Genomic DNA, 26,601 nt, shown 5'->3' with positions numbered 1-26,601 from the left:
ACGTTAACAGACGTCAAGCGAAAATCGGGGGAGCTGGACGTGGGGGAGAAAGCGTGTGCTGTGAACGAGAGGCGGGCGTGGGAGCCAGGGCCGGACAGGAGCGTATCTGGGTGTGGGCGGCCTTCTTACTGATTCCATATGGAAACCCAGCTCGAGCAGGTCTGTGTGCTCTTCACCGCTAACATCTCTGCGTGCGTCCTCCGAGCACAGACCCTCCTCTCCCCGGGAGCATCCAGATGGGTTTCCTCCGGAGCTCTGGTGGCACAGTCGGTTAGCGGGTGTTGCTCACGGAAAAGAGTTTCCTCAGACTCCTCAAAGACTTCCACTCAGCCTTGTCTCTGGCGGCTCGGCGTTTGGCCGTGGAGCGCTCCTTCTTTTGCCTTACGGGGCATTCGTAATAAGCTTTTCGTGTCTCCTTCTGTGGCTGCTACTTCTCCTCCTCCTCCTCCTCCCCTTCTTCCTCTTCGAGATCGTCGTCATCCTCGGCAGCAGAGCCAGCACGTTCGAGAACTTAGTACCTTGCCAGGCAATGTGCCAAACACCTTACACGCAGCTATCTATTTATTTGTTCGCTCATCCACTTAATGAATATTTGTTGAACTTTCACTTTGAACCGAACGCTGCGCTATATACGTGCTGGTAATCGAAACGGACCAGCGCCCCTTCTGTTACTCTAGGGGGATTTATAATTCCCAACTGTGGAAAGTTCTATGACGGAAGGATACATGGGACCGTGAGAGGTGAATGAATAGCATCATCTTCCATTTTACAGGTAAGGAAACCGAAGCTCAGAGAGATTGAGTAAGTTGCCCGAAGTAACACAGCCGGGAAGTAGGCTGAGTGGAGATTCAGATCCACGCTGGTCAGATTCCAAAGCTCACACTCTTAACTGCTATACTTTATTGCCTCTCCAATGTGTGAAGCGCATATATAGCCATTAATTCCAGCCCCATACATTTGGGTTCTGGCTGCATCTCAAATGTGTGGAGTTGCAATTGTTTCCAATTAGTTGTGGCTGCGGTTTGGTGCATTTGTTCAAAGAAAGTGTGCATGCAGAACAGAGGTCACGTGCCCTGAGTCCTGTGGATGTGCACGACGTATAAATAATAATGGCATTCCAGAAAAGCTGGGATTCATCGGAATCGCCGCGTTTGTTTCCCATTAGCTTATGCTACTCAAATACAAACAGTAAAGCATGTGTTTACATTGCTGTGGACATGGAAAGCCGGGCCCCCCAAAGCATTCCTTGCAGGTTGTATAAAGCTTAGCATCCAAATAGTTCAGAATCAGTTTTGTAAGCCCAGCTTAATAGCTTTAAAATGTAACCTGGATTCCAGATATTGAAAAACCGCCCAGAGAGAGGTATGCGAGTGGCCCAACGAGACAAGGCCAGCTAAATCCTCAAACTATGTACCAAGCCCCATATTTGCAGTTATCCGTTTTGTTTCTTATCCTTTATTTTTAAAAAAGCTAAAGAGCTTAAAGTCCAGAAAACTCTTAGCCACGGAGCAGCAGTAATGGAATTTTTCGTTCTATTCTAACCAGCTGTCTGAAGCTTTTCAAAACAAACCTGTTTATGATGAGATCGTTTGGTTATTTAAGACCGTGTAAGATGGCAAGGCTGGGAAAAACAAGTGGGAGGCATCCAACACCATTATCTCCCCCTCCCCGGTCTCCCAGCCAATAGCAAAAGGCTTTCCCATCAAGCTATAGTTCACAGCTAGCATCTGAGAAGGTGAGATTGAACTGGAAATCGTCTCGGGTAAATAAGACGGCAAAACTGTGAGATGAGGGCCCCATTCGTTGATGTCTTTGCCTAACACAGCATGTTTTTGTTGAAGGGCTCTTGGCTTGGAAGCAGAGGCCTTTATTTTTATTTATTTTAAGTTTTTATTGGCTTGTTTGTTTTTTTTTATTTTTATTTATTTTATTTTATTTTATTTTATTTATTTTATTTTTTAATATACGAAATTTACTGTCAGATTGGTTTCCATACAACACCCAGTGCTCATCCCAAAAGGTGCCCTCCTCAATACCCATCACCCACCCTGCCCTCCCTCCCACCCCCCATCAACCCTCAGTTTGTTCTCAGTTGTTTGTTTGTTTTTGAAATAACCTCTATGCAAGCGTGGGGCTCGAACTCGTGACCCCGAGATCGAGAGTTGCACGCTCCACCGACCGAGCCAGCCAGGCGCCCCCAGAAGCCTTCATTTTTGACGAGGTCTCCATCACTTACTCAGGGACTTGGCCAAGTTATGTCCTGTCTCTGAGCCTCAGCGTCCTCCCTTGATGTGGGAAATAGGGATGGTAATCTTCCTCGTTGCACAAATTGGCGGTGGGGATCGGAGGAGTCCATGAGAGAGCGTATGTTAAACCCTAGCACAGTGTGTGGCTGATAAGGTCCATATCTTTGCAATCAAGATAATTCCAAGAGGCACGTTATTTATACCATATAGACAGATCAAGAGTGGCTGCTCTCCCTGGTCTAATTTCAACATATTTGATCCCCCTAAGAACAACAAGTATGTTCTTTGATCTTTGTTCTCCTGCCAAGCAAGCCCGAAAAGAGCTTTGGCCAACTCACATCGTCCCATGCCACAATATTCTTTTGTTATCCTGGTTATGGTTTCAAGAATGTGAAATTGCTGAATTCTGGGAAGCCCTCTTTTCTCTTACACCGTGGTTCTAATTTTCTTAAGTAATTATTCCAGGCTTTTTGGTTCCTTTTATCGCACAGCCCCGAGTACCTGTTCCAAAGCTAACTTTAAATATTTCACTTCCTAATCAAATGAACTCACTCACCTTTACACAAGGGTATTTTCATTAACTACAAAGACAAAAAGGTCATGATGTCTGTACTTAAGTGAAAGGGAAATCATCAGATGGAATTTACTTTTTGAGAAAAAATGGTTTGAAGAGCACATATTAAGGATTCAAACACGCATGAGGCTGAGGTGACTCTTCATCGAACAGGATTTCAGAGGGTTTCTGGGAAGTCGAGTGACACTGGAGCAGCCTTTCTTAAAGTGATTCGCTCGTGGCATGATGGTGGGGGGCAGAACCAGTTGAAAGTGCTCTATCTGGGCCTACTAAATCAGAGGCTCTGTGGATGGGGCCCAGGAGCCTGAGCTTTTAACAGGTATCTTAGGTGATCCTTACAGACATTGTAGACTCACTCCTATGCTGTATAAAAGTGGACGTATGCTTTTTAAGGTTTTATTTTTTAAAAGTAATCTGTACTCCCACCATGGAGCTTGAACTCACAGCTCTGAGATCAAGAGTCATAAGCTCTACCAACGGAGCCAGCCAGGCGTCCCTAAACAATGTATGTTCTCTTTGACCCAGTGATCCTACTAGTGGGAAACTAAGGAAATAATCCAAAATATGGGAAGAGTTATGTGACAGCTCCTGGTGCTTCATTTTTACTTACAAGAACAAAAAAATGAGAAGCAATGTCAATGTTCAGTATTAGGAGCACGGTTAAGTGAATCTCGGTAGATTCCTTAAAGGCACCGTGTAGGTGTTTTACAACATTTAAAGCGTTGCTTTCACCACATTTATTCATTACAATTCTATGAGGCAGGCATTATTTTCCTCATTTTACAGATGAGGACTCCGAGGTTTAGGGGGAATAAACAGCAGGTAGTAAAGGGGGGAAAAAAGCTAACAATGGGGGAAACCAGGATTCTAATCCAAGTCAGTCTGATTCTAAAATCCAAATTCACCTCTTTAAAACTGTAGGCGTTACAAAGAAGCCCACCTTTGAAAACACAAATGTTGTTTATTAGAGTTGGGGAATTCGGGATTTTTCCTGATTTCTCTTTCCTTTCACCTTGGTATATTATATGGATACTTATATAGTTAAAGTATTAGACTATAAATAAAAAATTGATGGTATATTTAAACAGCTGTGAGAGTCTCATGGGGCTCAACCAGAGTTTCAAGGAGGGGAGTAGCTGTAGAAAAAGCTGGCTGTGAAAAAGGCCTTGGACACGTCCCGCTAAAGCATGCCAAGCATTGCGTGGCAGAAATGTCAGGCTTATAGAATGATTATGGGGGTGGTGGGGTGAAATAATCAGACCTGTGTTTTAATAAGATAGTTTACATTGATAACCATTATTCTGAGCCTTGGCTTTTAAAAAGCTATCAGGATAGTGTCCTTTGAAAATGGCAAGCAGTTAATCAAAAGCATTAGGCACCTAAAGTTAACCGATTGTGTGCGAGGCCCTCATAACTTTCTTTTTATAAAGTGAGTGTTCAGTCTGGAAGACATTGTAAAGAGTGAGAGAGGGAACAAAAAGGTCAATATTGTGAATTGTAATTAGCTGATTTGATTTCGGTGCCAGATTCCCGGCTGTACGAAATCCACAATGTCGCTGGCAGTTCTTCATCGCGGACACGTTACCCTTCTTTCAACACTCTGGAGCTTCAGACTCTTCTTTAGGACTTTCTGCATTAACAATAGTTGTCTAGATTTGAATTTGTTTTCTCAATGTGTGAGGGTTAGGCGCACCGGCAGATGTCTGTGCAATGGTTTCAACGTATACCGTAATCCTTCAATGTGGAAGTTGTCTCCAGAATGGGAGTCTCATGTAAGACTAAAGAAGTGATCTTGCTGGCAAGATTTTAAAGTCTTTTTAATTGCACTTAAAAAAAAATTGAGGGGCTCCTGGGTGGCTCAGTTTGGTTAAGTGTCCGACTTCAGCTCAGGTCATGATCTCGTAGTTCGTGAGTTTGAGCCCCGCGTCAGGCTCCGTGCTGACGGCTCGGAGCCTGGAGCCTGCTTCGGATTCTGTGTCTCCCTTTCTCTGCCCTTCCCCCACTCATGTTGTCCCTCTCTCTCTCTCTCTCTCTCAAAAATAAATAAACATCAAAACATTAAAAAAAATAATAATAAAGCAATCAGCTATATACTTAAGATTAGAGTATTTAAAAAAAAATTGAACTACCAGAGAATATTAGGAGCATTGTACATGGGGTCGGAAAACGGCCTCTCAAAGATTAGCTATAGATCGTAGCTGGGGTCATCCAGAGTTTTAGCTAGTCATTCACAAGTTCTTCTGTAATTAATCTGTGCTTTGGCTTTCTCCTTTTCCATGAGGTTGTGGAACCTTTGAAAGAATTAAAGATACTGTGCCAATTTATTTTGCTTCCATTCAATAGCACATTTATTGAGTACCTATTAGGTGCCAGACATCGCCCTGAATGTAACGGGGTTCAAAGATAAATAAGACTGAGCCCCTGCACAGCTCCCAGTCTGGTGATACAGCAAAGTCACACGTACAAATAAATAAGACCAGGCTGCATACATAAGATGCTGTTTAGGAGGTACAGACAAAGGAAGCGGCGGTGGAAAAAAGAAAGGGAGAACAGGGGCGCCTGGCTGGCTCAGTCGGTTGAGCATCTGACTTCAGCTCAGGTCATGATCTCATAGGTCATGAGTTTGAACCCCACATCAGGGGTGGTTCAGAGCCAGCTTGGGATTCTCTGTCTCCCTCCCTCTCTTTCTCGTTCAACAAATAAACGTCAAAAAAGTTCCTTAAAAAAAGGAAAGGAAGAGCCATAATGACCATCTGTGGTAGCCAGGAAGACTTAAGGAAGTGGCATTTGAACTCGGCTTATTAGAAGGTTGGAGTGCTTTCAATAGACAGAAATGAAAGCAGCTCGTACTAGGTGCTCAATTAATGTTTGCTGACGAGGCTAATGACAGACACAGATATGAGATGTGCTTGAGAAATAGCAAGTTTACTAACCCAGATCCAATCGCAAATTCCCCTTATATGAAGCAATTCTAATTCAGGTAATCCGTGACGTACATGAAGGTCATTTTTTTTGAAAATTAACCTAAAAAGGCTTATATCAAAAGCAATTTTCTCATACGAAGTCATGGTAAAGAAGGAGATCAGGGTGTAGTGGATCAAATTGAAGTGACGTTAGCAGTGTTCAAAGAATGGTTTCTGGACCCTGGTGATCCATGAAGCCTAGGGATCCGCAAGGTCAAAACCACCTGCAAAACAGTACCACGATGTTATTTTGCCCTTTTCACTGTGCCGATACTTGTGCCAATGGTGCGAAAGCACTGGTGAGTACAACAGTCAGCACCACAGTGTGAATCAAAGCAGTGACACCGGGGCACCTGCGTGGCTCAGTGGGTTAAGGGTCCAAATTCGGCTCAGGTCATGATCTCGTGGTTTGTGAGTTCAAGCCCCGTGTCGAGCTCTGTGCTGAGAGCTCAGAGCCCGGAGCCTGCTTCGGATTCTGTGTCTCCCTCTCTCTCTGCCCCTCCCCTGCTCGCTCGCTCTCTCTCTCTCTCCCTCTCAAAAATAAATACACATTAAAAATTTTAATTAAAAAAGAATATCATGGCTGGAGCACCTGGCTGGCTCAGGTGGTAGAACATGCAACACTTGATCTTGGGGTCATGAGTTTGAGCCCCACACTGGACACAGAGATAACTTAAAAAAAAAAAAGCCATGGCTGAAGCAGCAAAATGATTAGTTTATTAAACTATAACCCCTGAGTATCCTTGTAAAAAATATTGTTACAAAATGCAAAGTAATTTAAAGTATTTCTGCTGCACACTGTGTGGATGTGTGTCTCAAGGAAAAGCACTTGTAAGATCACTTAAGCTAGGAGCTAAACTGGCCGCATCTTTCATGGAACACCATTTTTATTTCCGATAATACCTGACAAACTATGGTTATACAGACTTGGGTATTTGCTAGGCATTTTCTTTGAAAGGAATAAAGAGGACCCATCAGTTAGAGGAAAAGCTGACAGCATTTGTTGCCAATGAGAAAATTTAAACTTTCAAGAGAAACTCAACATTTTAGAAAATCCGTATTTGCCACTGTGAGCTTGAGAGCTTCCCAATGCTTCGACTTTTCCTGATGAGATTGGAGATGATGTAATTAATAAATGTGCTTTTTTTATGTCTCATATAATAAGAGGTGTTGACATTTGGAAAACCTACATAGCTCAGTGAACCAATATATTTTTTTAATTTTTTTTTAATGTTTATTTATTTTTGAGACAGAGAGAGACAGAGCATGAACGGGGGAGGGGCAGAGAGAGGGAGACACAGAATCAGAAGCAGGCTCCAGGCTCTGAGCCATCAGCCCAGAGCCCGACGCGGGGCTCGAAGTCACAGACCGTGAGATCGTGACCTGAGCTGAAGTCGGATGCTTAACCGACTGAGCCACCCAGGCGCCCCGAACCAATATTTTTTTTAATGTTTATTTACTTTTTGAGAGAAAGAGAGAGACAGAGTGTGAGCAGGGAGGGGCAGAGAGAGAGGGAGACCCAGAATCCAAAGCAGACTCCAGGCTTTGAGCCATCAGCACAGAGCCCGACGCGGGGCTCGAACTCACGAACCGTGAGATCATGACCTGAACTGAAGTCGGTCGCTTAACCCACTGAGCCACCCAGGAACCCCTCAGTGAACCAGTACTTTTGGATGAACCCCTGTATGATGATACAAAATGGGTAAAAGGTCCATTCAAAGTTCAGAACATACCAATGGATTTTAATGGAACAGAACATGAAAAGTATATTCATGTGGTTTCATATTGCACATTGTGAGGAACTTTCCCCCCTTGTTGAGAGTGTCTATGAAGTATCAATGACAAATAGTGACAGTTATCTGAAAAGGCTACTAACGCACTTCTCTTTTGCCACTACATTTCTGTGAGACCTGGATTTTCTACAGATATTTCAACCAAAACCACATGTAACAACAGATTGAACGGAGAAGCAGATATGATGATCCAGCTTCCATATTAAGCTGGACTTTAAAAGACATTTGCAAAAATGTACAACAACGCCACCCTTCCTTCTAACTCCCTTATGTCAGGGAAAAATCTATTTCTTTTTCATTAGAAAACGGTATTTCTGTGAGCACATCGCGGGTTTGTTAGTGTTCTGTTTAGACAAGTTATTAGGTATTTTTTACATTTCTCAGATATAATTTCTAAGGTAGTAAGTGTCAGTAGATATAACTTGTATAAACAGAAGTTCTCTGATATTCCAAGTAAGAGTAAAAAGGGGTTCTGAGACCAAAAAGTTGGAGAGTCACTGGTCTAGCTTGTCCTGGCCTATGCATCTGTATTATACATTTAGGGTGCATTTACATTTACATTTACATTTACATGTAGGGTGGGGAGGGTCAGAGAGGGTGCATTAGAGCTGCAGAATAGAGGTGGTTCTAGAGTGGGAGATGGTGGGTGGTTTGGCTTCTCTGACACCATTGGACTTTCCCTTCCTTGCTTGAAAAAGAAACAAAGCCACCGTCACATGTCTCTACGGTACACAGCTTGTTTCAACTAGATCTTGGTGTAGCAGCTAAATCACAAGTAAAGAACATACAAGAATACTTTGCAGTGACAGTGAACACAGATAACAGAAACCACAGAAACCGAGATGTGTCGGTGCCTGCGTTTTATTTTTCTGGATACCTCTTGCGCAATTGCAAAGATCTCATTTTCGGTAGATCCAGCATCTTCTGTTGGCCATTATTTAAAACTAGGAAGTGGGCCTGACATTTAAGACTGAGAGCGGATGGTGGGGCAGCAATAGAGGACGCTGCAATACAGCCTCGGAGAGAGATGAAGCAGAAAAGCGAAATGGGGTCTGAGAACTGCCCCCACAGACCATTGATGCTGGGAGCTGGGCTTTTGGGTCAGTGGAGAGATTTGGGGGAGGTGGGAGTCACATAAAATTAGACGTTGACCACATAACTGAAAAGTCAGACACAAAACACACGTGTCTCTTAGTGGGCGTGTTACCTACAATAAAGCAAAACGAATCTCAAACCATCTTATTGAAATCGTGGAAGGGGGAGAGATTTTTAAAGCTTTTCTGGTGCTCAAGACATGGTATGTGGCAATTAATTGTAAGTATTCATTTAAAATGTGTGTAAAATGTCATTGCTGGTCTCTTCTTCTAGTGGGAAGCGTTTGTTATTTTAATTTGGCGAATGGGAACGTAGGGGGCTTCTGTAGGGGTCTTGTCTGATCTTGGTGTCCTCTCGGCCGATAAATATGCTTTGCCTATACATCCTAAGTTTCTCATCGGTGAGTGCTACGACGGAGGCTTTTGGGAAATTCAATCCCATGGTATGGAAAAGTCTGATGCGGTATACGCTCTAGCTACCGGGTGGTGGAACGTCCCAGACCATAAGCAGTTTACACCTATCTGCATTTGAAAAATGCTTTTTCAAAGCCCCTGTGTAATTCATTCACCATTTTTTTTAACGCCTCCTGCTAGCAAGACACAGTTTCAGACCTACCTGAGAAATCTCAAGCGCGGTACGTTTCTGGTCGTTTCTTGCAGCTCCTGAGGACCATGTCTGTGCCCAAAGGTAGAGTTCTGGATAAAACCCTTGACGAGGAAGGGCTTGAAAGTGGCGACTGTGGCGACGATGAAGACGAGTGCATCGGGGGCTCGGGGGACGGCACCACGAAAGTGAGGAACCAGCTCCGCTTCCTTGCAGGTGCGTGTGAGCGCCAGCGCGTCTGAGCAAAAATGGCCGTGCTCGCAGAGTCAACTGACTCTGCTCTCTATAACTTTCCACAAGTCCCTGCAACATAGAATGCCTTCAACTCTGCAAGGAAATAGTATATTCTAGAAAAATAAAGTTTTCAGGTAGGCTTCTTTTTTTTTTTTTTTTTTTTTCCCATCTCTGGACCCGGGTAGATTCAAAGGGTAACTTCCTGTTTGTTATTTTATCCTCTGAAATGAGCTGACCTAATCACGTGGCTCTGTTTCCCGTTGGACATTTCCTTGGTTCCTCTCAGTTATAAAAAGCAACGCAGTCTTCGGAGTCTAGTGAAAACCAGCAGTGAGGTAACCTTGGAAGGAAGCATAAGAATACCGTTCCTGTTTCTGTCCTCATACCATTGCTCACGTGTATTTCGGTAGAGATGCTCCTCTTTTGACCCGTCTTAAATTACACCCATCCCTCCGCTGTATGTTGACTAAACTGGCATTAAAACTTAATACTTTTTCAAAAAAAAATTACAGCCATCCCTCAAAATGCATTTCAAGTTGGCTGCAGTAAAAAAGAAAAAAAGGAAAAAGCTTCAGGGAGAGAGCGAACTTGTATTTGCACTCTGGCTCTCTTCCTCCTAAGACTTCACTCCCTTGTTCACCAAACGGGGGTCATTGCCCTGACTTCACAGGACTACCGCAGGATTAAATCAGGAAGGCAAAGTCGTACAGCATCTAGCCTGGTACCTACCACATTCTTGGTGCTCCATAATTGTTAGTTTCCTTGAATGAAATCTTTCACAACCAGGCTACACGTGTCTCCGTCCTCTCTGAATTACTAACACAAACTCTACCAATGCTTTCCAGAAATAGTCTGCAGTGGCCCCCACGTTCCATTCCTAGGGCACAACGCGATCACCCAGAGGCTGGCATCTTATAATCCAGACCATCTTATAATCTAGACAATTGTAGAAAGACTGAAATCTGCTTTGTATTTTGCTACCCAAGAAAGCTTTCAGTCATCTAAAGCTTGCCTGCATGATTCTTCAAAATATTGACTGGTCCCGGCATTGATCCTTGGGGCACACCAATTTTCCTACTTCTCCAAAAATGCCCCTGCCTATCCCTGCCCTTGCTTTTCTGCCTATAAGCCACTTCCCTATCCTTGTCAGAACACTACTCCACAGTTCCATGGTGACTTAACTTTTTTCAACAGTGTTTGGTAGGGGACCTTGTCAAGGGCCTTTTCAAAATCTAAATAGATTACATCCACTGGTTTTCCTTTGTCCACATGCACATTTATCCTCTCAAAGAATTCTAGTCAATTAGTTAGGCATGATTAACCCTAAGTGCTTTGTAAACTGTAAAACACTACACAAATGGTGGTTAATTTAATTTACAGGAAAAATGATGCCTTACCCCCAATAGGTTACACTTGGCTAACATGTTCAGTGATCCTACCAGCCTGGAGCTCCTTCGGTCCCCTTTGAAATGTTTCTCATGGAGAGGAGACTCATTGGCAATCTGCCAGGTTCATGGCACAATAGCTGTTTGGAACGACAAGCCATATACTTTGGTCAGCTGTTACACAATTTTACCCCAAATCTGGGTAGATGCCATCTGGTCCTGGTGATTCATCAACATCCATTTAGTCAACTAGGCTTGGAACACTCTGTGCGTTTACTGCCGTCTCACTTAGAATTCCAGATTCCTTCCTCCAAAACACAACTTGAGAATAAAAAAACAAGGCTCAGAGTGGGTTCAGACTCTATTCTGTCTCCCTCTTGTCCCCGCCCAGACCTTTTACACCATAACCAACGAGCGGTCCTACTGGCCAGCTGCCCTGGCTCACATCTTCCCTTGTTTCGCTGAACTGGATGAAGTGCAGGACACGTCGTTTTCTCTGTTCCTGACTTTCTTTCTAGCTCCCATGTGTCCTGGGCCAAGCCCCTTCCTCTTTTTCGAAGTCGGTTTCTCCATTTGTGAAACAAAGAGCGCGCCCAGTTCTTGCAGGCCATTCTAGTGCCAGCAATCCGTGATGCTGTTCATTTATTTGGCTTTGGTCCCCGGCAGGGTGCTTATTTGGGTCTCGGGGACGTCTTCTTTTGTGTTTTCTTCTGACCTCGTAGGTTCCCTGCTTTCTTACTTCATGTCTCTTGTTACGTAAGATTGTGGCAATGAAATAAAATCATCATCATCATCATCATCATCATCATCATCAAATCAGCCACGCAAAGCATTTGGCGTGGTGCCTGGCACCTAGTAAGCACTCAAAAAAGCCTATCTACTAATTAAAGCAACTGGTCTGTTGCTGCTAACTGCTGACCTCTGGAGCTCAAAGAGCCTGCAGATGTAGCTTAGAATTAGCTTGTTTTATTAGTTTGTTTGTTTAAGACTCATAAAAGGCAATTACAACCAGGTAACCAACATGCAGCAATGTCCCCAGTCCCCCTTGCTACTCCAAGTGGGGTCCGTGGACCAGCAGCATCCATATCATCTGGGAATTTGTTAGAAATGCAGACTTTCAGAGCCCACCTCAGACCTGCTGGGTCATAAGGTCATGTTGACAAGGTCCCTAGCTGATTTGTTTGCCCCCTTTCCACCTTGTAACCGAGCACTTGTGGCATTTAGGTTTAATACGTGAAGCATCTGAAAAGCCACTAAACTGGCCACAGTGAGCCAAGTGTTCCAGGAATATAAAAGATGCCTGAGGCCCGGTCACCCATATGATACATTAGGACACTTGGGTTCCAGTTCTAGCACATTTATGCACAGCGGGACCTTGAGCAAGTGATGTCGTGCTCTGAGCCTCAGTTTCTCCAGCTGTAAAGTGGGGCTGCTCACCCTCACCGGTCTCAGTGACTTGTTGTGGAAATCAAAGGCGATAATGAGTACGCAAGTGCTTTGCAACCCGTTAGGCTCTACAGATATTTATAACGACCAGGGGACATTATTAATGCAAAGATCTCTGGAAGCTCTTTGGCTTTCTCAGCGTCCATAGTTCGGCACGAATTTTCTGCAAAGATTGAATTTAGCCCATGAGTTAGAAAATGCTCTTGCGCTGAACACCGTGTTCAAACTCCCTTCCAGGGACGGATCATCCGTGATGGACCTGGTTCCCATCAGCACTGTTCCCAGTTATCGGCCTTGTCAAAGCTCTTATTGTCAAGCTGTTTGGGAAGCTGGCTAGTCCCAGCGCTTTGGCTGGGGCTGACTTCTGAGAAGCTTTGCAAGCTCTGGCCAGGTGTCCCCAGCCAAGACATGATGACTAAGCATCTTAAGCATCTGCCCCCTCTCTGCCAAGTCCCCACTCTCACCCACACAGAAAACCATGCATACACAAGCACATACTCACGTAGGTGCTCACGTGTGCGCGCACACACACGCCTGCTGTTGGAAACACAACTGAAACACATGCTCAGAAAACAACCCGGCAAGGAACACGCATCTTAGAGATATCTGTTACCACTCCCTCACCCCCTTCCTCCCTGGACTTGTTTTTACTCCAGCTTGCACTGCTCCGTGGGTACAGCCAGAACATTCTGGTGAGCCTAATGTCTTTATAACTGCGAGTCAGGAAAAGAAGGTAATCTTGTCTCGAGCTGCGTCAGAGACGGGGGAAGTGATCGTGGATGCCGTGAGAGCCTAGCTCTTTGGATGAGGGATGTGGAAACAGGCTGTAGAAGACAGACACGTTCCTTGTTGCTGTGTGGGAGTAAGGTGGCTTGAGCTGGTTGATGGGGACCCGAGGAGTAGACTTCGTGAAATGCGTCTTGGGCTTACAACCGGAACCGATATTCAAACCGCATGGACGTTTCTTACCCATTCAAACAGATGTTTCTTGTGGAAACGTTCGCCCTCAAGAAACTTTCAGTTTCACCATTGTCAGTGTGGGGACCGAAAAGAGAAAACCTGACACTTGTTCCTTGGCTGGAGGTCAGGGTGAAGGTGAAATCCAGGCCCAGACAGGTCCCTTTCGCCAGCCTGCACGGTCGTGTCCAGGCGTTGTGACGCGGAACAGCTGTTTGCTCTGTCCGACCAGTCACCTCCTCCCAGCGGTGCTGGAGTGAAGCCATTAAGACTCAAAGCTGTGGGCCCCATGAGTCTCTATACTCCATATTTCCTCCTTGCTGTTACTTTGCAATCTGGAGGCAAAAGTACAACTCAAATGAAAAACCAAAAAAACCAAAACGGCATTTAGAAATACTTTTTAAGCCAATGATTTTCATTCATTTTTTTTTTTTTTTTAGTGCATCAAGTGTGACCTTATATTCTGACTCCTAGCAAGCCTGTGCACATAGGGAGACGAAGGACACTTCGATAGCTTAACTCTTCTGAATTGTGCGGTCAGACCTTCGTCATGTGGGCTGGTAGCCACGTTGTATGAATAAATTCATTAATGGGTTGGCTTGGCGACAAGGATAAAACCCATGAGGAACTTTATAATGGGCCTTTTCTCATGGGTGATATCTGCAAGCTTATAACGCTTTATAGCAAATCAGATTACCTGTTGCAGAATAAGTAGAAAGTTTGTCGAGGAATGAAATGTCCTGAGTGTTTTGTTGTTGTTGGTGGTGGTGGTGGTGGTTTTGTTTGTTTTGTTTTGTTTTGTTTTGTTTTATGGGAAAGTTGCTGAGTCCTGTTCAGAGATTAAAATACATGTGAGGGGCATCTGGCTGGCTCAGTCGGTTAACCATCCGACTTCGGCTCAGGCCATGATCTCACGGTTCGTGGGTTCGAGCCCCACGTCCGGCTCTGTGCTGACAGCTCAGAGCCTGGAGCCCGCTTCGGATTCCGTGTCTCCCTCTCTCTGCCCCTCCCACCCTCACACTCTGTCTGTCTGTCTCTCTCTCTCTCTCAAAAATAAATAATAAAAAAATACATGTGAAGACAGTAATATATCTATTTATACCGCCCTGTTGGTAATAAGTCCAGGAACAAATTATGACAGTTCCCCCAAAATGTATTCTACAGTTTGACAATCCTACTTCCTCTGGACCCTTTGCTCTTCTCTAAGTAACCCGCTTCCAGAATTCTCAGGTATCTCGTAATGACTCCCTCCAACCTTCTTTCTCGTTACATCAGTCCCTCAAACACGTGACCCCCGTGTAAGGGGGCCTCACGTCATTCACTGTGATATGGATCCCATCTGATGGATGGACGCAGTACCCGCCTACCCTCGGGCTACTGACGCTTGAGACATTCAGGTCTCAGAGTCAGACAATCTCAGTTCGCTCTCGGCCACTTGCCAGTGCTGTGGCCTTAGACAAGGTCACTGAGCTCCTCTGAGACTCCGGTTCCTCATCTGCAAAAACAATGATAAAGTATTTCCTCACCTGCCCACTTCAGAAGTTGTCGAATGAAACACAGGTGACAAAAGACATAGAAGTCCTTTATACACCGTAAAGCAGGGGTGCCTGGGTGGCTCAGTCAGTTGAGGATACGACTTTGGCTCTCGTCATGGTTCATGGGTTTGAGCCCCACTAATTAGACTCGCTGCTGTCAGCACAAGAGCCCGCTTTGGATCCTCTGTCTCCCTCTCTCTCTGCCCCTCCGCCGTTCATGCTCGCTCACTCTCTCTCTCTCTCTCAAAAATAAAGTAAAAACTTTGAAAAAAAGTAAAAACTAAAAATAAAGTAAAAACTTTAAATTGTAAGGCAGTTTCTCATTTAGGGTAATATTGTTAAGATTGGTTAGTACCATTGGGTTATAAGTTTTAGTTGCCAAAAGCCTGTAGCTAAAATTATAAATTAAGTCCCCGAGGTTCTGGCCAACAGTTTTCATTATAATATGCTCCTTCTTCTCCACCCCCAAGGTGGCGTTTTCAGTTACTCATTAACTTATTTTTAGCCCAGTGAGAAGGTATTTAAACAATGACAAATATGTCTGCCCTAGTCACAACAGTGGTAGTCACCTACATCTTGAAAGAATCACAGCTAGTTATGTTTTGTTTTCTTTGGTGTTAGTGGGACAGTGAGGGCAAGGGTGGATGAGTTGGGGAAGGTCAAGAAAGGGCCTGTGATTTCTTTGCATTCTATCTTGCTCTTAGCTATAAGCAATCTGCTTTCTTGCCTTGATCTTTTTGAGAACAAATGCCATAGGGAAGCTGAAGGAAGCAAAGCTTATTATAATAGCACTCTTCATGCAGATAGAGACCAGGTGCTTCTTACTGATCGATTGACAAGACGGCCAATCCCATCTCACCCCAGAGCTTCGTGCAGTTTCCATGGCTCACAGAGATGGATTTTGATGCTAGCTCTAACAGTGAGTGATATTATCTGCCTGTTCAGTAATTGTACTCAGAAAAGGCCCTTCCCCATGCTTCAGTGTTGACTAGGGAATTAGTACAGGTAAGCTGGTGATAGACGAGAGTAAGGGAAGGTAAATACTTTCTGTAAAGTTACTGTAACTTGAGATGCTTTAAGGAGTGTGTTTCTTATTATTCGTGAGCTGTTCGGGGGTTCGCTTTTCTAGGCCTACTGCCCTGTGATATTTTCCTACCTGAGCCATTAGGCTAGGAGGCTTTTATCAAGGGTAATGCCATGATAGTTGTACTTGCTGGTGGGCCTTACGTGGAACTCTAAGAATTGGGGGAGTGTTAGGAGGAGTGTGAGTGACCCGTGGCCATTGTATTAGAGTTTGGGATCAGTTTCTAATTAACAGGAAACCGTTGAACGTATGAATCTCCCTAAATGGCGCAGTTGATTTTCGCTGGATAGAGCCATGTTGGGAAGTTCGTGACAGCCTCAACTAAATTGTGGTCGTCTAGTGTGGACAGAAAGGAACGGGAGGGAGAGATTTGACACTTAGCTGGTGGAAAGCTGGAGGAGGAACCAGCAGGAGGGTGGCAAGCTCAAAGCCTTGAGCTGAGCTGCCGAATAGAAGTGAAGCCGTCTCCGTAAGGAAACATCCACAAGGGGTCTGGGAAAGCAGGTGTGTATGCCAGCAAGTGGGAAGTGCTCGCCTGCAAGAGAAGAATACCGTATCAGAAAGATGTGATGTCTAATTAAACTCGTGTGGTTTGTGACGATCTCTTGCGAGAGCCACATCAGAGGAGCTCAGTAGAACAAGGAATCACGAGCCCGCAGAGCGAGGCAGAAACTGAAGGTGTCGAGCGCCTCCAGTCCTGGTGGCCGCACACGGAGATCAGACGTGAAGCCAGGCTGAGGCCCTGCTCGAGGGGAAGAGGGACTCAGAGCCACTGGATGCTTTGCAATCACCCTCCGTCCACAAAACGCCCGCAACTACACACAAGCGTACAAATGTCTCCAAGTCTTTTTTCAATTCAGACCACGCTGTCCTTTCACTTTGCTTAATATGGCAAGAAGGTGTGGCCATTATCCGTTTCTCCCCCTTGTTTGCCTGTGTCAGGTGCAAGGAGAATTCCAATTTGCATTGGTAGGAATGAAGTTACTGGCAAGTTTTTGTTTGGTTGGGTTTTTTTTTTCTCTTGTTTGATTTGTTGTTGTTGTTGTTGTTGTTGTTGTTGTTTTTTAAAGGAAGCCTTGTTATCGTGCCTGCCTACGTACATACCTGGCTAAGAGAGGTTTAATGATCTGGCAAAATGATCCATGGTGTTATGGTTCTTCACATTTCTAAATATACTTACTGATTTTTAAAAACTGCCTTTTGATCTTTTTCCTTTTTTGTTTTTCTTTCTTTCTTTCTTTCTTTCTTTCTTTCTTTCTTTCTTTCCTTATTTCCTTCTTTCTTTCTCTTTCTTTCTTTCTTTCTTTCTTTCTTTCTTTCCTTATTTCCTTCTTTCTTTCCCTCCCTTTCTTTCTTTCTTTCTTTCTTTCTTTCTTTCTTTCTTTCTTTCTTTCTTTCTTTCTACAATCCTAATGGGTATTGTAATAAGCCTTTAAGGTGAGAATGGGAGACCAGTACAGACAGAATCTCTTAATTTGTAGCTCCGTGATGAACTTAAGTGCTAATATAATTACCAAATAAATAAAAATAAGTAGAGGCTACTCTGTAAATTCTGGTGTTGGAGACGAGTCTACGCCAGAGCAGAAAGCAATTTCATGAGCGACTTCAGGAGGGGGCTCCAGAGCAAAGTAGTGTCCTTGACTACCAATGAGCTCCTCAGAGGGTAGAGAGCAAGTCATTTTCATCGCGTGTGTACCCTTGTCAGCCGTCAGTCACCAACGTCTACTTTCCTCCCCACCTTGTCTCGTTGTTGCCCCTTAGTAGAGGTTCAGTAAATATTTCAATTTTCCACATGCGGTGCTGACTTCTCCACATTTGCTTCCTTTTGCCTCAGACTTGGTAGGCTTTAACCTCACTGCTTCTGTAATTAGCTTCCTCCAAAGTAGCCTTTGACTTCTAGCAGCTGAAATTGTGAGCAAAGACACAGGAGATCCCTGTTCCAGTCAACACGAGGGTAGGGGCCCCTGTGAGGCGGGCAGGACTTGCTGTGTGAGACGCGGTATGTTGCCGCCTAGAGTGTCTCCTGAGGAGAGCGAGCAGGAGGGTGAAGAATTGGCAAACAGAGTCCGTGGAAGGATAGTCAAAAGATGTAGTGATGTTCAGTCTGTACAAGAGAAGAATTAGGGAACCACGAATCTCATCTTGTAATATTTAGAGATCTTGCATGTGGAACATCAAAGCAGATCTGGAACCAATGCATGGAATTTACCCGGGAGATCTATTTTGACTGACGAAAAGGTGAACTTTCGAACCCTTTGAGCTGTTCCCCAGTGGCAGGGATTGCTCTAGGGAACAATCAGCTTCCTGACTCTGGTGATATTTGACTAGAGATTGAACAGCCATCTATCAGAAAGATTGGCTGGGTGCGGGCGGAGTAGGATGTCACAGAGTGAAGAGATACCTACATCGTGGGCTCTTGACTTCCATGAGCCTCAGTAGCTCTGAGACGCGATGGTTTCACGATGACTCACTCATGCAAAGAGAGCGAAAGAGAACCAAGATGGCGGAACAAGCCAATGAGGCAATTTTTCTGGCTTGGGGGGGAGGAAAGAGGAATGGAGAGGCTACTCTCTGGTTGTACTGGAGCACATGTCACCAGTTTTGATTCTCTGCAGCCATTTTCCTAAGCAAATGGATGCTTAGGAATAACAGAGACTTTTCCGGGGAGCAATTCTTTTCAACATCCTGTCTGTCCCTCGCAGCCTCTAGAACTCCAGTTCTCATTTCTCCCCAATTATTGGCAGGCTTGTGGCCTTCCTGGCCCTGTGTTGAAAAGCAAACTGGGCTCCAGTGCTTCCCCCAGCTATAAGTGGTTAGCCCTAATGGCGGAATAGTCAATAGCAAGGTTGTCCAGTCCACACCCATCTCCCGCACCACTCTCTCCCTTCTGACCCCGGTCTCACAGAATAGATCAACTCACCTCAAGCTATCTGTGGGGAAGGACTGGGAAGGCGGGGGGGTTTGCCCCTCCCAGATCTGTCATTGACCAATAGCTGTGTAACCTATAATAAGAATGAATTAGTACAAAAAGGAAATCACAAAAAGGACAGCAAAGTATAAGCCGCAATTTTTTACTTAGGAGACTCAACAGACTTCGAAATTTCTCTATCAAATTGCTATAAAAATTGCTAAGCGCTTACTTTCTTTTTTTTTTCAAGCGCTTACTTTCGATTTCTGTGCTTATCTTCTGACAGACTGGCAAAAAATAGCAGAGCAGCAGACCGCACTCTGAGTAGGGAGCAGTAGCCTGCTGTCTGTGTCTCTGCCTTGTGTCCCCCTAACTGTCGGAGCCAATGGTGGAACAGACTCAAAAGCAGCAGGTGAATGGGGGTGGGGTCGGTGGTGTGCAGTTATACGTTTGTATGCAGTCTCATCACATTGGTAGCTTGATATTGGCCGTGATGGAACTACTTACACCGCAGACATCAGCAAAAACTACAAATCAGGGCTGGATTTATTGTTTTGTTGATTGTTTAGACTCTAGACTTAAGAAAGCGGTGGGAAAATGTTAGCAATGTGGATTAAACTCAATCGTGTTGGCTCTGTAGCCATTACACTGTGAATCGCACAACACGCTGAGGATCCATTCTTCAGTGTTTGAAAGCTATTGTCCGATTTAGCAGAGAAGTCACCGTCATCGTTGACCAAGGAGTGGGAATCTGACAGATTCTTTGTTATTTCATTGTTGTCTTATTCCTTAATGTAAACCAATATATCAGCCAGTGCTCCTGCAGGAACTACACTTGCTTGTCGGTTGCAACCCCGGTTTGGCTACCAGTGCAAGAGCCTGGCAAAAATCAATGAAAGAGGGGCGCCTGGGTGGCTCCTCGGTTAAGTGTCTGACTTCGGCTCAGGTCATGATCTCACGGTTCATGAGATCGAGCCCTGCGTCAGGCTCTCTGCTGACAGCTCAGAGCCTGGAGCCTGCTTCGGATTCTGTGTCTGCCTTTCTCTCTGCCCCTGCTCCACTCGCACTCTGTCTCACTCTCTCTCAAAAATAAATAAACATTGGGAAAAAAAATTTTTTTGAATCAATGAAAGGGTTCTGTGAGAATCAATTGGCTATTTGGAATTTCTAATAAAGAGTATTGTATATTTTTTAGTATTTAGAAATTGTGTGTTCCGCATCCTTTATTCCAGCAAAAATTAAAGTAAATTGACATGCGCGCTTTTTTTTAAGAGTAATTTGTTGAACATTTACCAGTGTACCATGGGGTGAAAAGGTACTTTGGAAGATTGTTTTCCTTCCTTCATCCCTAATGGTTCTAGGCTTAAATCAATCGCTTTTTGCACCAAGAGTGAGGGAAAATTCCTCTCTTCCTAAGTTATGCTAGAAATTCAAGAGCCCCTCATTTTCAGTTACTCAGAAATCTAGGGAATCCTAGACTTGGAAACTTACTAACTTGGAAACTGTTAACCAGATCTGTAAACTTTTTTCTCAAAGCCTCTATTGAGGTTGATGGGCTGTCACTGAAATCTCTGTGCTCACCACTGGAAATCTCATCAGCTCCACCCCATGAGACGAGAGTCTTGTAGGCCAGCTCATGGGACACCGAGGCGAGGGCCACTTTTAGAGTCCAGTCTCCCCGTATCAGACGGCATTACGGCAAATGAATACCGCGTGCCAGTATTAGCCCTGGCTTCACAGAGTTGGAGAGGAACTCCTAATATCGGGTTACATTTTGTTGGCTTCGTAATCACTTTTTTAACCACCGACCATATGGGCAGAGGTTGGAAGGAGAGCTAAATTTGGAACACACCCCCACTCTCCTTTTCAACATTTCTTTCTTGTTTGTGCAGGGAGGCAACAGATTACTCATACGCTCATGTAGCACCAATTGCTACAGGTCTAAGGAACGAGATTCTCCCAAACTGTGGTCAGATCAGGGAATTGAATAGGTTTTCTCTACAAATATGCAGGGGCGTGCAGGAGTATCTGTGCTCTGCTTCTGCAGGTTTCGGAACCTGTCTGTGACACACAGCACTGGAAGACTTAAGTCCGTAATGAACAGAAACTTGGGGATTTTGTGTCTGTGGGTTCATAAGTTCTTTCTCATTTCTAGTCAGCATCCGGGGATTGCACCTTTCTGCGCTAATATCTTTCTGACTCGGGCTTTTTGGAGCGTGGAACCACGAATTTTTCTATTAATTTGTTGTCGTTGTTGTTCTAGCTTTCCTTCTCCCCACACACCACTTCACGTGGAATGATCGAACAGGGAGGATGGATTTGTCTGGGGCAGTGGTAATGCTTCGGGCAGTATCTGTGGAAATCAGGTGCGTTTCAGTTCTAGGATGTCTTAAATGCGACTCCGTAAGTCATACATCAGCCTAGACCCGTACTTGCAGCACCTCAAAGGGATTTCGAACCAAGTTTGGCTTAAGGAATGGAAATGAGTCTGCCTTCCTTCAAAGAGAGGTTGCAGTCTTCCCGCTGACTGTTCGCCAGCTTGGAGTCCAATGGGCGTTTTCCTTGCTCTCCCTGGATTCTGGGCATGAATGAGGAATGATGGAGCCAAATCCTTGAGACCAGCCTTTCTTAATCTAGATTAAGCCTCACTCACTGTTCCTGAACTTGCTGTTCTGCTCTTTAAGGCCTGCCTGGGCCTTTATGAATTCCTGTCTTTGGAATATATATAAAGCACTTAGTCCTGGCCCTGCTCCCTAGTGGGTTCCAATAAATGATGGCCGTTAATACTATGCACGTGCTGGCCCTTTAGCCCATAATGCTTTCCCTTTCTCTACCTTTAAAACTCAGCTCATGGGGCGCCTGGGCGGCTCAGTCAGTTAAGCATCCAACTTCGGCTCAGGTCATAATGTCATGGCTTGTGGGTTCGAGCCCCGCGTCGGGCTCTGTGCTGACGGCTCAGAGCCCGGAGCCTGCTTCGGGTTCTGTCTCTCTCTCCGCCCCTTTCCCGCTCATGTGCACGTGTGCTCTCTCTCTCTCTCTCTCTCTCTCTCTCTCAAAAATAAATAAACATTTAAAAAATTTTTTTTAAATAAGAAAGAAAACTCAGCTCAGATGTAGCTTCCTCGTCAGTGAAGCCGTGCCCTAGATGGAGTGCTATGGGTACTAACCCATTCTAGCATTTATCAATTTGAAGTCAGACAATTCCCAATGCCTGACACAGAATTGGTGCTCAACGAGTTTTGGTTGTATGACTCTGGCCGTACACAAATGAATAAGCACAGTACCTACCCATGTAAGCTCCTGGTCTAGTTGGGAGCGGTGAGGGGAGGCGGAGAGGACAGATACCTAACCAGATAATTATAATGTAATATGGTTAAAGCGCTGATTGCAGCATGCACGGGGAGTTGCGGCAGCACAAAGGAAAAGCTTCAAACCCACACTGGGGTGGTGAGAAACTGAGCTGAGTCTTAAGCAATGTAGAGGAGTCAGGAGAAAAGGGGAGAGCATTGCATGCTGGGAAGATAGTATGAGTTAAGACATGGTGGTGAGAAAGATCATGGTGGTTCTAGGAAAAAATATGCAGTTTGGTGTGGCTAGAGAAGAAAGAGGTAAGAGGTTGGGCTGGAAGATTAGTTAGGGGTCAGATCGTGAGAGCCTTCTATGCCTTGGTAAGGAGCTTGGCCTTGATCCCATAGCAGGGTCTATAAATTCACAACATATGGCTCATCAGCCTCCTGAACCACCACCCCTCTCATGGCAGACATCGGTAATCAATCACAGCACCCCACTGCACTGGGCCCAGATGTGACCTCACAATCCTTTTCAACATAACGCTGCAGGGAGCACCACCAAGAGCTGGAAGGCAGCACTCTGGTTGACTGCTGCTGCTGTGTGTGTGTGTGTGTGCGCGCGCGCGCGCGTGCGTGTGTGTGTGTGTGTGTGTGTGTGTGTAAGTTGGGAGTAGGAGAGAGTACAAGTTATGAGAGAATTATGACTTGGTTAGAATTGCATTTTGGAAATCGTCATGAAGAAGAAATCTTTAAGCAGAAGAATCAACAGAGCCTGATTGTTCAGATATGGCAGGAAGAGGAAGAAAGGGTAGTCAAGGACAAGGTCAGTGTTTCCACTCTGGGCAAATGGACAGATGCTAATGCCCTTCAGAGAAAGAGTGAGCATGAAGGAGGTAATGATAGGTTTGGTGTGATAATAATAGTTCGTTTTTTGAGTGCTTACTATGTGCCAGGCACTCTTTTAAGCATTTCACACGAAGCAATTTATTTTACCCTCCCGACAACTCTGTGGGGTGGGTACCGTTATTATTTTTGTTTTGCAGATAAAGAAACTGCACAGAGAGGTGTAAAATATTGAAGAACTAACAAAATCAAGGGCACTGAGAGAGAACACGAGGGCAAGAAAAGCTGAAAACATATCACTGAGTCATTTGGACGAATATGGATAGAGCCAACCAGGTCGCCAGGCACCCATGCTAGAGTTTATCAATTCATCTTAAATGTTTTGGAAACCAAAGGAAGCCTTCACCAAGGCTGTTCTGCTCACAAGGGCAAACATCCGTAGGAATATGAATTAAAACAAGCGTATCCAAATGATGACCTCAATGGTTTCCAAATGAATTTTCAAACCTAAAACACACCTAGCGTTTGTAAAATTAGAAGGGCGAGGTTAGAAGAGTATTGAATTTTAAGAGAGTACATCCCGTTAAATTGTGCTGCTTTTTCCCGGTGATGAAGCTTTTCTTACTTCAGTAATCATACTACATACATGTATATTGTGCAAACATATAGACTTGCTTCATTTAATAACTCCATACTTTCCAAGGCACTTCCTCATCCCCTGTTGGAATGCTCCAGTCAGGAATCCAGCTTCTTTAAGGAGCATGCTGTGTCAATGGCTAATACACGTGTTCTTATTTTCCTGTTAGCTTCACGTCTGCTCTCTTGCTATCTGGGCCGTGTCAGTGTCGCGGCGGCAAAAGCACTACCAGGAGTCAGGCACCGTAGCCAGGAGGTGACAAATGTCCGTGCCCTGCAGGCTGAGAACACAGGTCAGCACTGGAGTCCAGGTGCAGTGAGGACTGTGCTGTCTGGGATTTCAGACCCCCGAGGTCATGTTGCCCATTAACCCTGAACTCAGACCATGAGACCATGAATTTGCTAATGATCCCACAGTGTCCTCTGGAATTTTTTAGAGCTATAAATGAGCTATAGATGTGCATCTTTTGTCCGAACATGCCAGTCTCGTTACCACCTCTTTACTTTTGCTGAGACCATTACCTCTGCTCGCAGTGCCCTCTGTTCTCCCGTCCTGATGCCTCCAAATACTTCAAGACCCACCTTCTCCACAAAGGTCATTCTTGTGGCCTCAGCCTTCCAGAACTCTTTCTTTTCCAAACTCCTTATATTCACTATTCTGTAACAACAACAACCAATTAGCAGATTGTGCCTTACAAATAACTTCCAAATTCATCATCTGCTTAAATCCTTCTTACAACCCTGCAAGGTTGGCTTTAATGGTAGCTCTCATAGAAGAAACAACTGAGGCCCAGAGAGTTAGTTAGGTAACTTGCCCAAGGTCAACGGGGAGTTAGAGCTAGAATCGGAGGCCTGACCTCTCTGATAACAAAGCACACTTCCATAACCACCTCGTTTCATGGGCCAACACATGTAGCTGATAAACATTTGTTGATGACCATTCTTGACCTTTTCCATGGAGCTGATGATGCTGAGAATCAAAGTAACCTCAGCAAGGATAGTTTGGAGCCCCTCCAGCCTTTAGGGCATGGTGGCATTGGGAGGGGCAGAAGGAACAGTGCTCAGCCCAGTTGAATTGAACTATTTGGAACTACTGGGAGAATTTTCTCTTTTCTCCATCTTTCTTTCTTTCTTTCTTTCTTTCTTTCTTTCTTTCTTTCTTTCTTTCTTTCTATCTTTTTTTTTATTGTTGTTTAATGTAAGCTCTACGCCCAACATGGAGCTCAAACTCACAACCCTGAGATCAAGAGTTGCATGCTCTACTGACTGAGCCAGCCAGGCACCCCTTTTCTCCCTCTCTGCATATATGTATACATTCCCCATGTCTTTCTCATGAATCATAGTTCCTCTGGGTACCTGTGCCTGGGCCCGAAGAGGAGGGACTGAAGAACGCATGGTCTTCAAGTAATTCACTCCTCTTTTCCGCTTGAGAGCTGTAATTATTGATCCACAGCATATTCTTGTGCTCCGTGACCATCTGGCCTAAGTACATCCTAGGCTATCATTTGCTGGGGCAGCAGTTGGTTTGGACAGCTTATCCTGAAGGTAGCTTTGGAAATGTGCATCATCTTGGTTCTGGGAGACTGAGCAGGCAGCCAGGGTAAAGGCCCCATGTGCCGTTCTTGGGCCCAGTGCCCCAGCTAAAATAATACATTCAGAATTATTCATGATCCCTTCAGACCAACTCTCAATTTTAAGTTGTGTGCTTGTGAGCGAGCCTGGCTTCTTGTAGGTCTTTGGTATGTTACAGAATTGCATGTTACAGAGACTCCTAATGAACGTGGGAGTGAATCTTATTCCAGCAGTAGTGGTAACAATAATAATAGCAGCAGTCAGAAACAGAACAACACTTACCACTGATCTCTCCATGCTGACATTGGCCTAAGTGAGTCCCAACCACATTTATCTCTACAACACCCTGCGAAAGGTGGGTAACACTATAACTCCCATCTTACAGATGAGGAGGACAATGAAACTCGGAGAGATTATGTCTCCAGGTCACACAGCTAATAAATAGTTGAGCCAAGGGTCAAACCCATGCCTCTTTGGCTCCAAAAGCCATGAAACTACAAATACTAACCTCTGCTCTGCCGCCTCCCTTTCTCTTTCTGTTTCATGGTACTCGTATCTGTGCCACGTGAGCCTTTCAGTCTGCAGCCCACAGAGACCCACAGGCACTGCTTCAGCCAGTGCTAAGGTCAACAAAAGGGTAATGACCAGCATTCAGCACTAAGGGTCTGAAACTGGTCGTTCTTACCATGCTGTGCTCCACTGGCCAACCCTTGAGCCTCATTACTCTTGGCTCTCCCAACAAAGAAGGTTGAGATAAGAATGCAAATGGAGTGCTTGGGGTGATATGACTAAATTAATGTGATCATCCTGGACTTTTGTAAAAACATAAGACAGATCTGGTCTAGTACTTCTACTCCACGTTCCCTCGGGTCAAGACAAAGAAAACTCATAGTCAGCTTTGCTGGCAAGCCAAGATTGGAGATGTTCCATAAAGAAGAGGTCGGTTAAAAAAATCTACCACGTTAGCTAAAAAGTATAAATTTGTTCATAGAGTCTAGTAAGAAATGATCAACAGGTCTAACCAACTTGAACCGACGGTTATCTTTGGTTCGTATAATGTGGCCAATGAGAATGGATAATCTCTTCTGTATAAAGAATGTTGCTTTTATTAATATGGGTCTCTGTTGAATCTCATTTTAAATATGAGCTGATGAACTGATCCTTCTTTTTAAGTGACACCTTTATTAAAGTATAATTCACATAACTGTACACTTCAGCCATTTTAAGTGTAGAGTTTTATGGGTTTTAGCGTATTCACAGAATTGTGCAACTATCACCACAATCAATTTTAGAACATGTTCATCACCTTAAAAAGAACCCCGTATTCCTTAGCCACTACCCCCCACCTCTGACTACCCCCTAACTCTAGGTAAACACTAATCTACTTTCTATTTCTATGGATTTGCCTCTTCTTGAAATTTCATATAAATGGAATCA

At 44.6% G+C, this 26,601-nt stretch overlaps 1 protein-coding gene across 1 annotated transcript in view; it reads left to right on the top strand.

Moving 5' to 3' along the window:
- Positions 1-26,601, top strand: part of GPC3 (glypican 3) — a 422,120-nt gene that overhangs the window by 363,843 nt on the left and 31,676 nt on the right. Inside the window, exon 7 of the mRNA XM_042974938.1 lies at positions 9,331-9,490. Coding sequence (XP_042830872.1) covers positions 9,331-9,490 — 160 coding nt within the window. The remainder of the gene's footprint in view (positions 1-9,330; positions 9,491-26,601) is intronic.

Source organism: Panthera tigris, chromosome X (genome assembly GCF_018350195.1).
Source record: "Panthera tigris isolate Pti1 chromosome X, P.tigris_Pti1_mat1.1, whole genome shotgun sequence".
Lineage (NCBI taxonomy): Eukaryota > Metazoa > Chordata > Mammalia > Carnivora > Felidae > Panthera > Panthera tigris.
The sequence above is the reverse complement of the archived record's forward strand: the minus strand, read 5'-3'. Positions and strand labels throughout refer to the sequence as shown.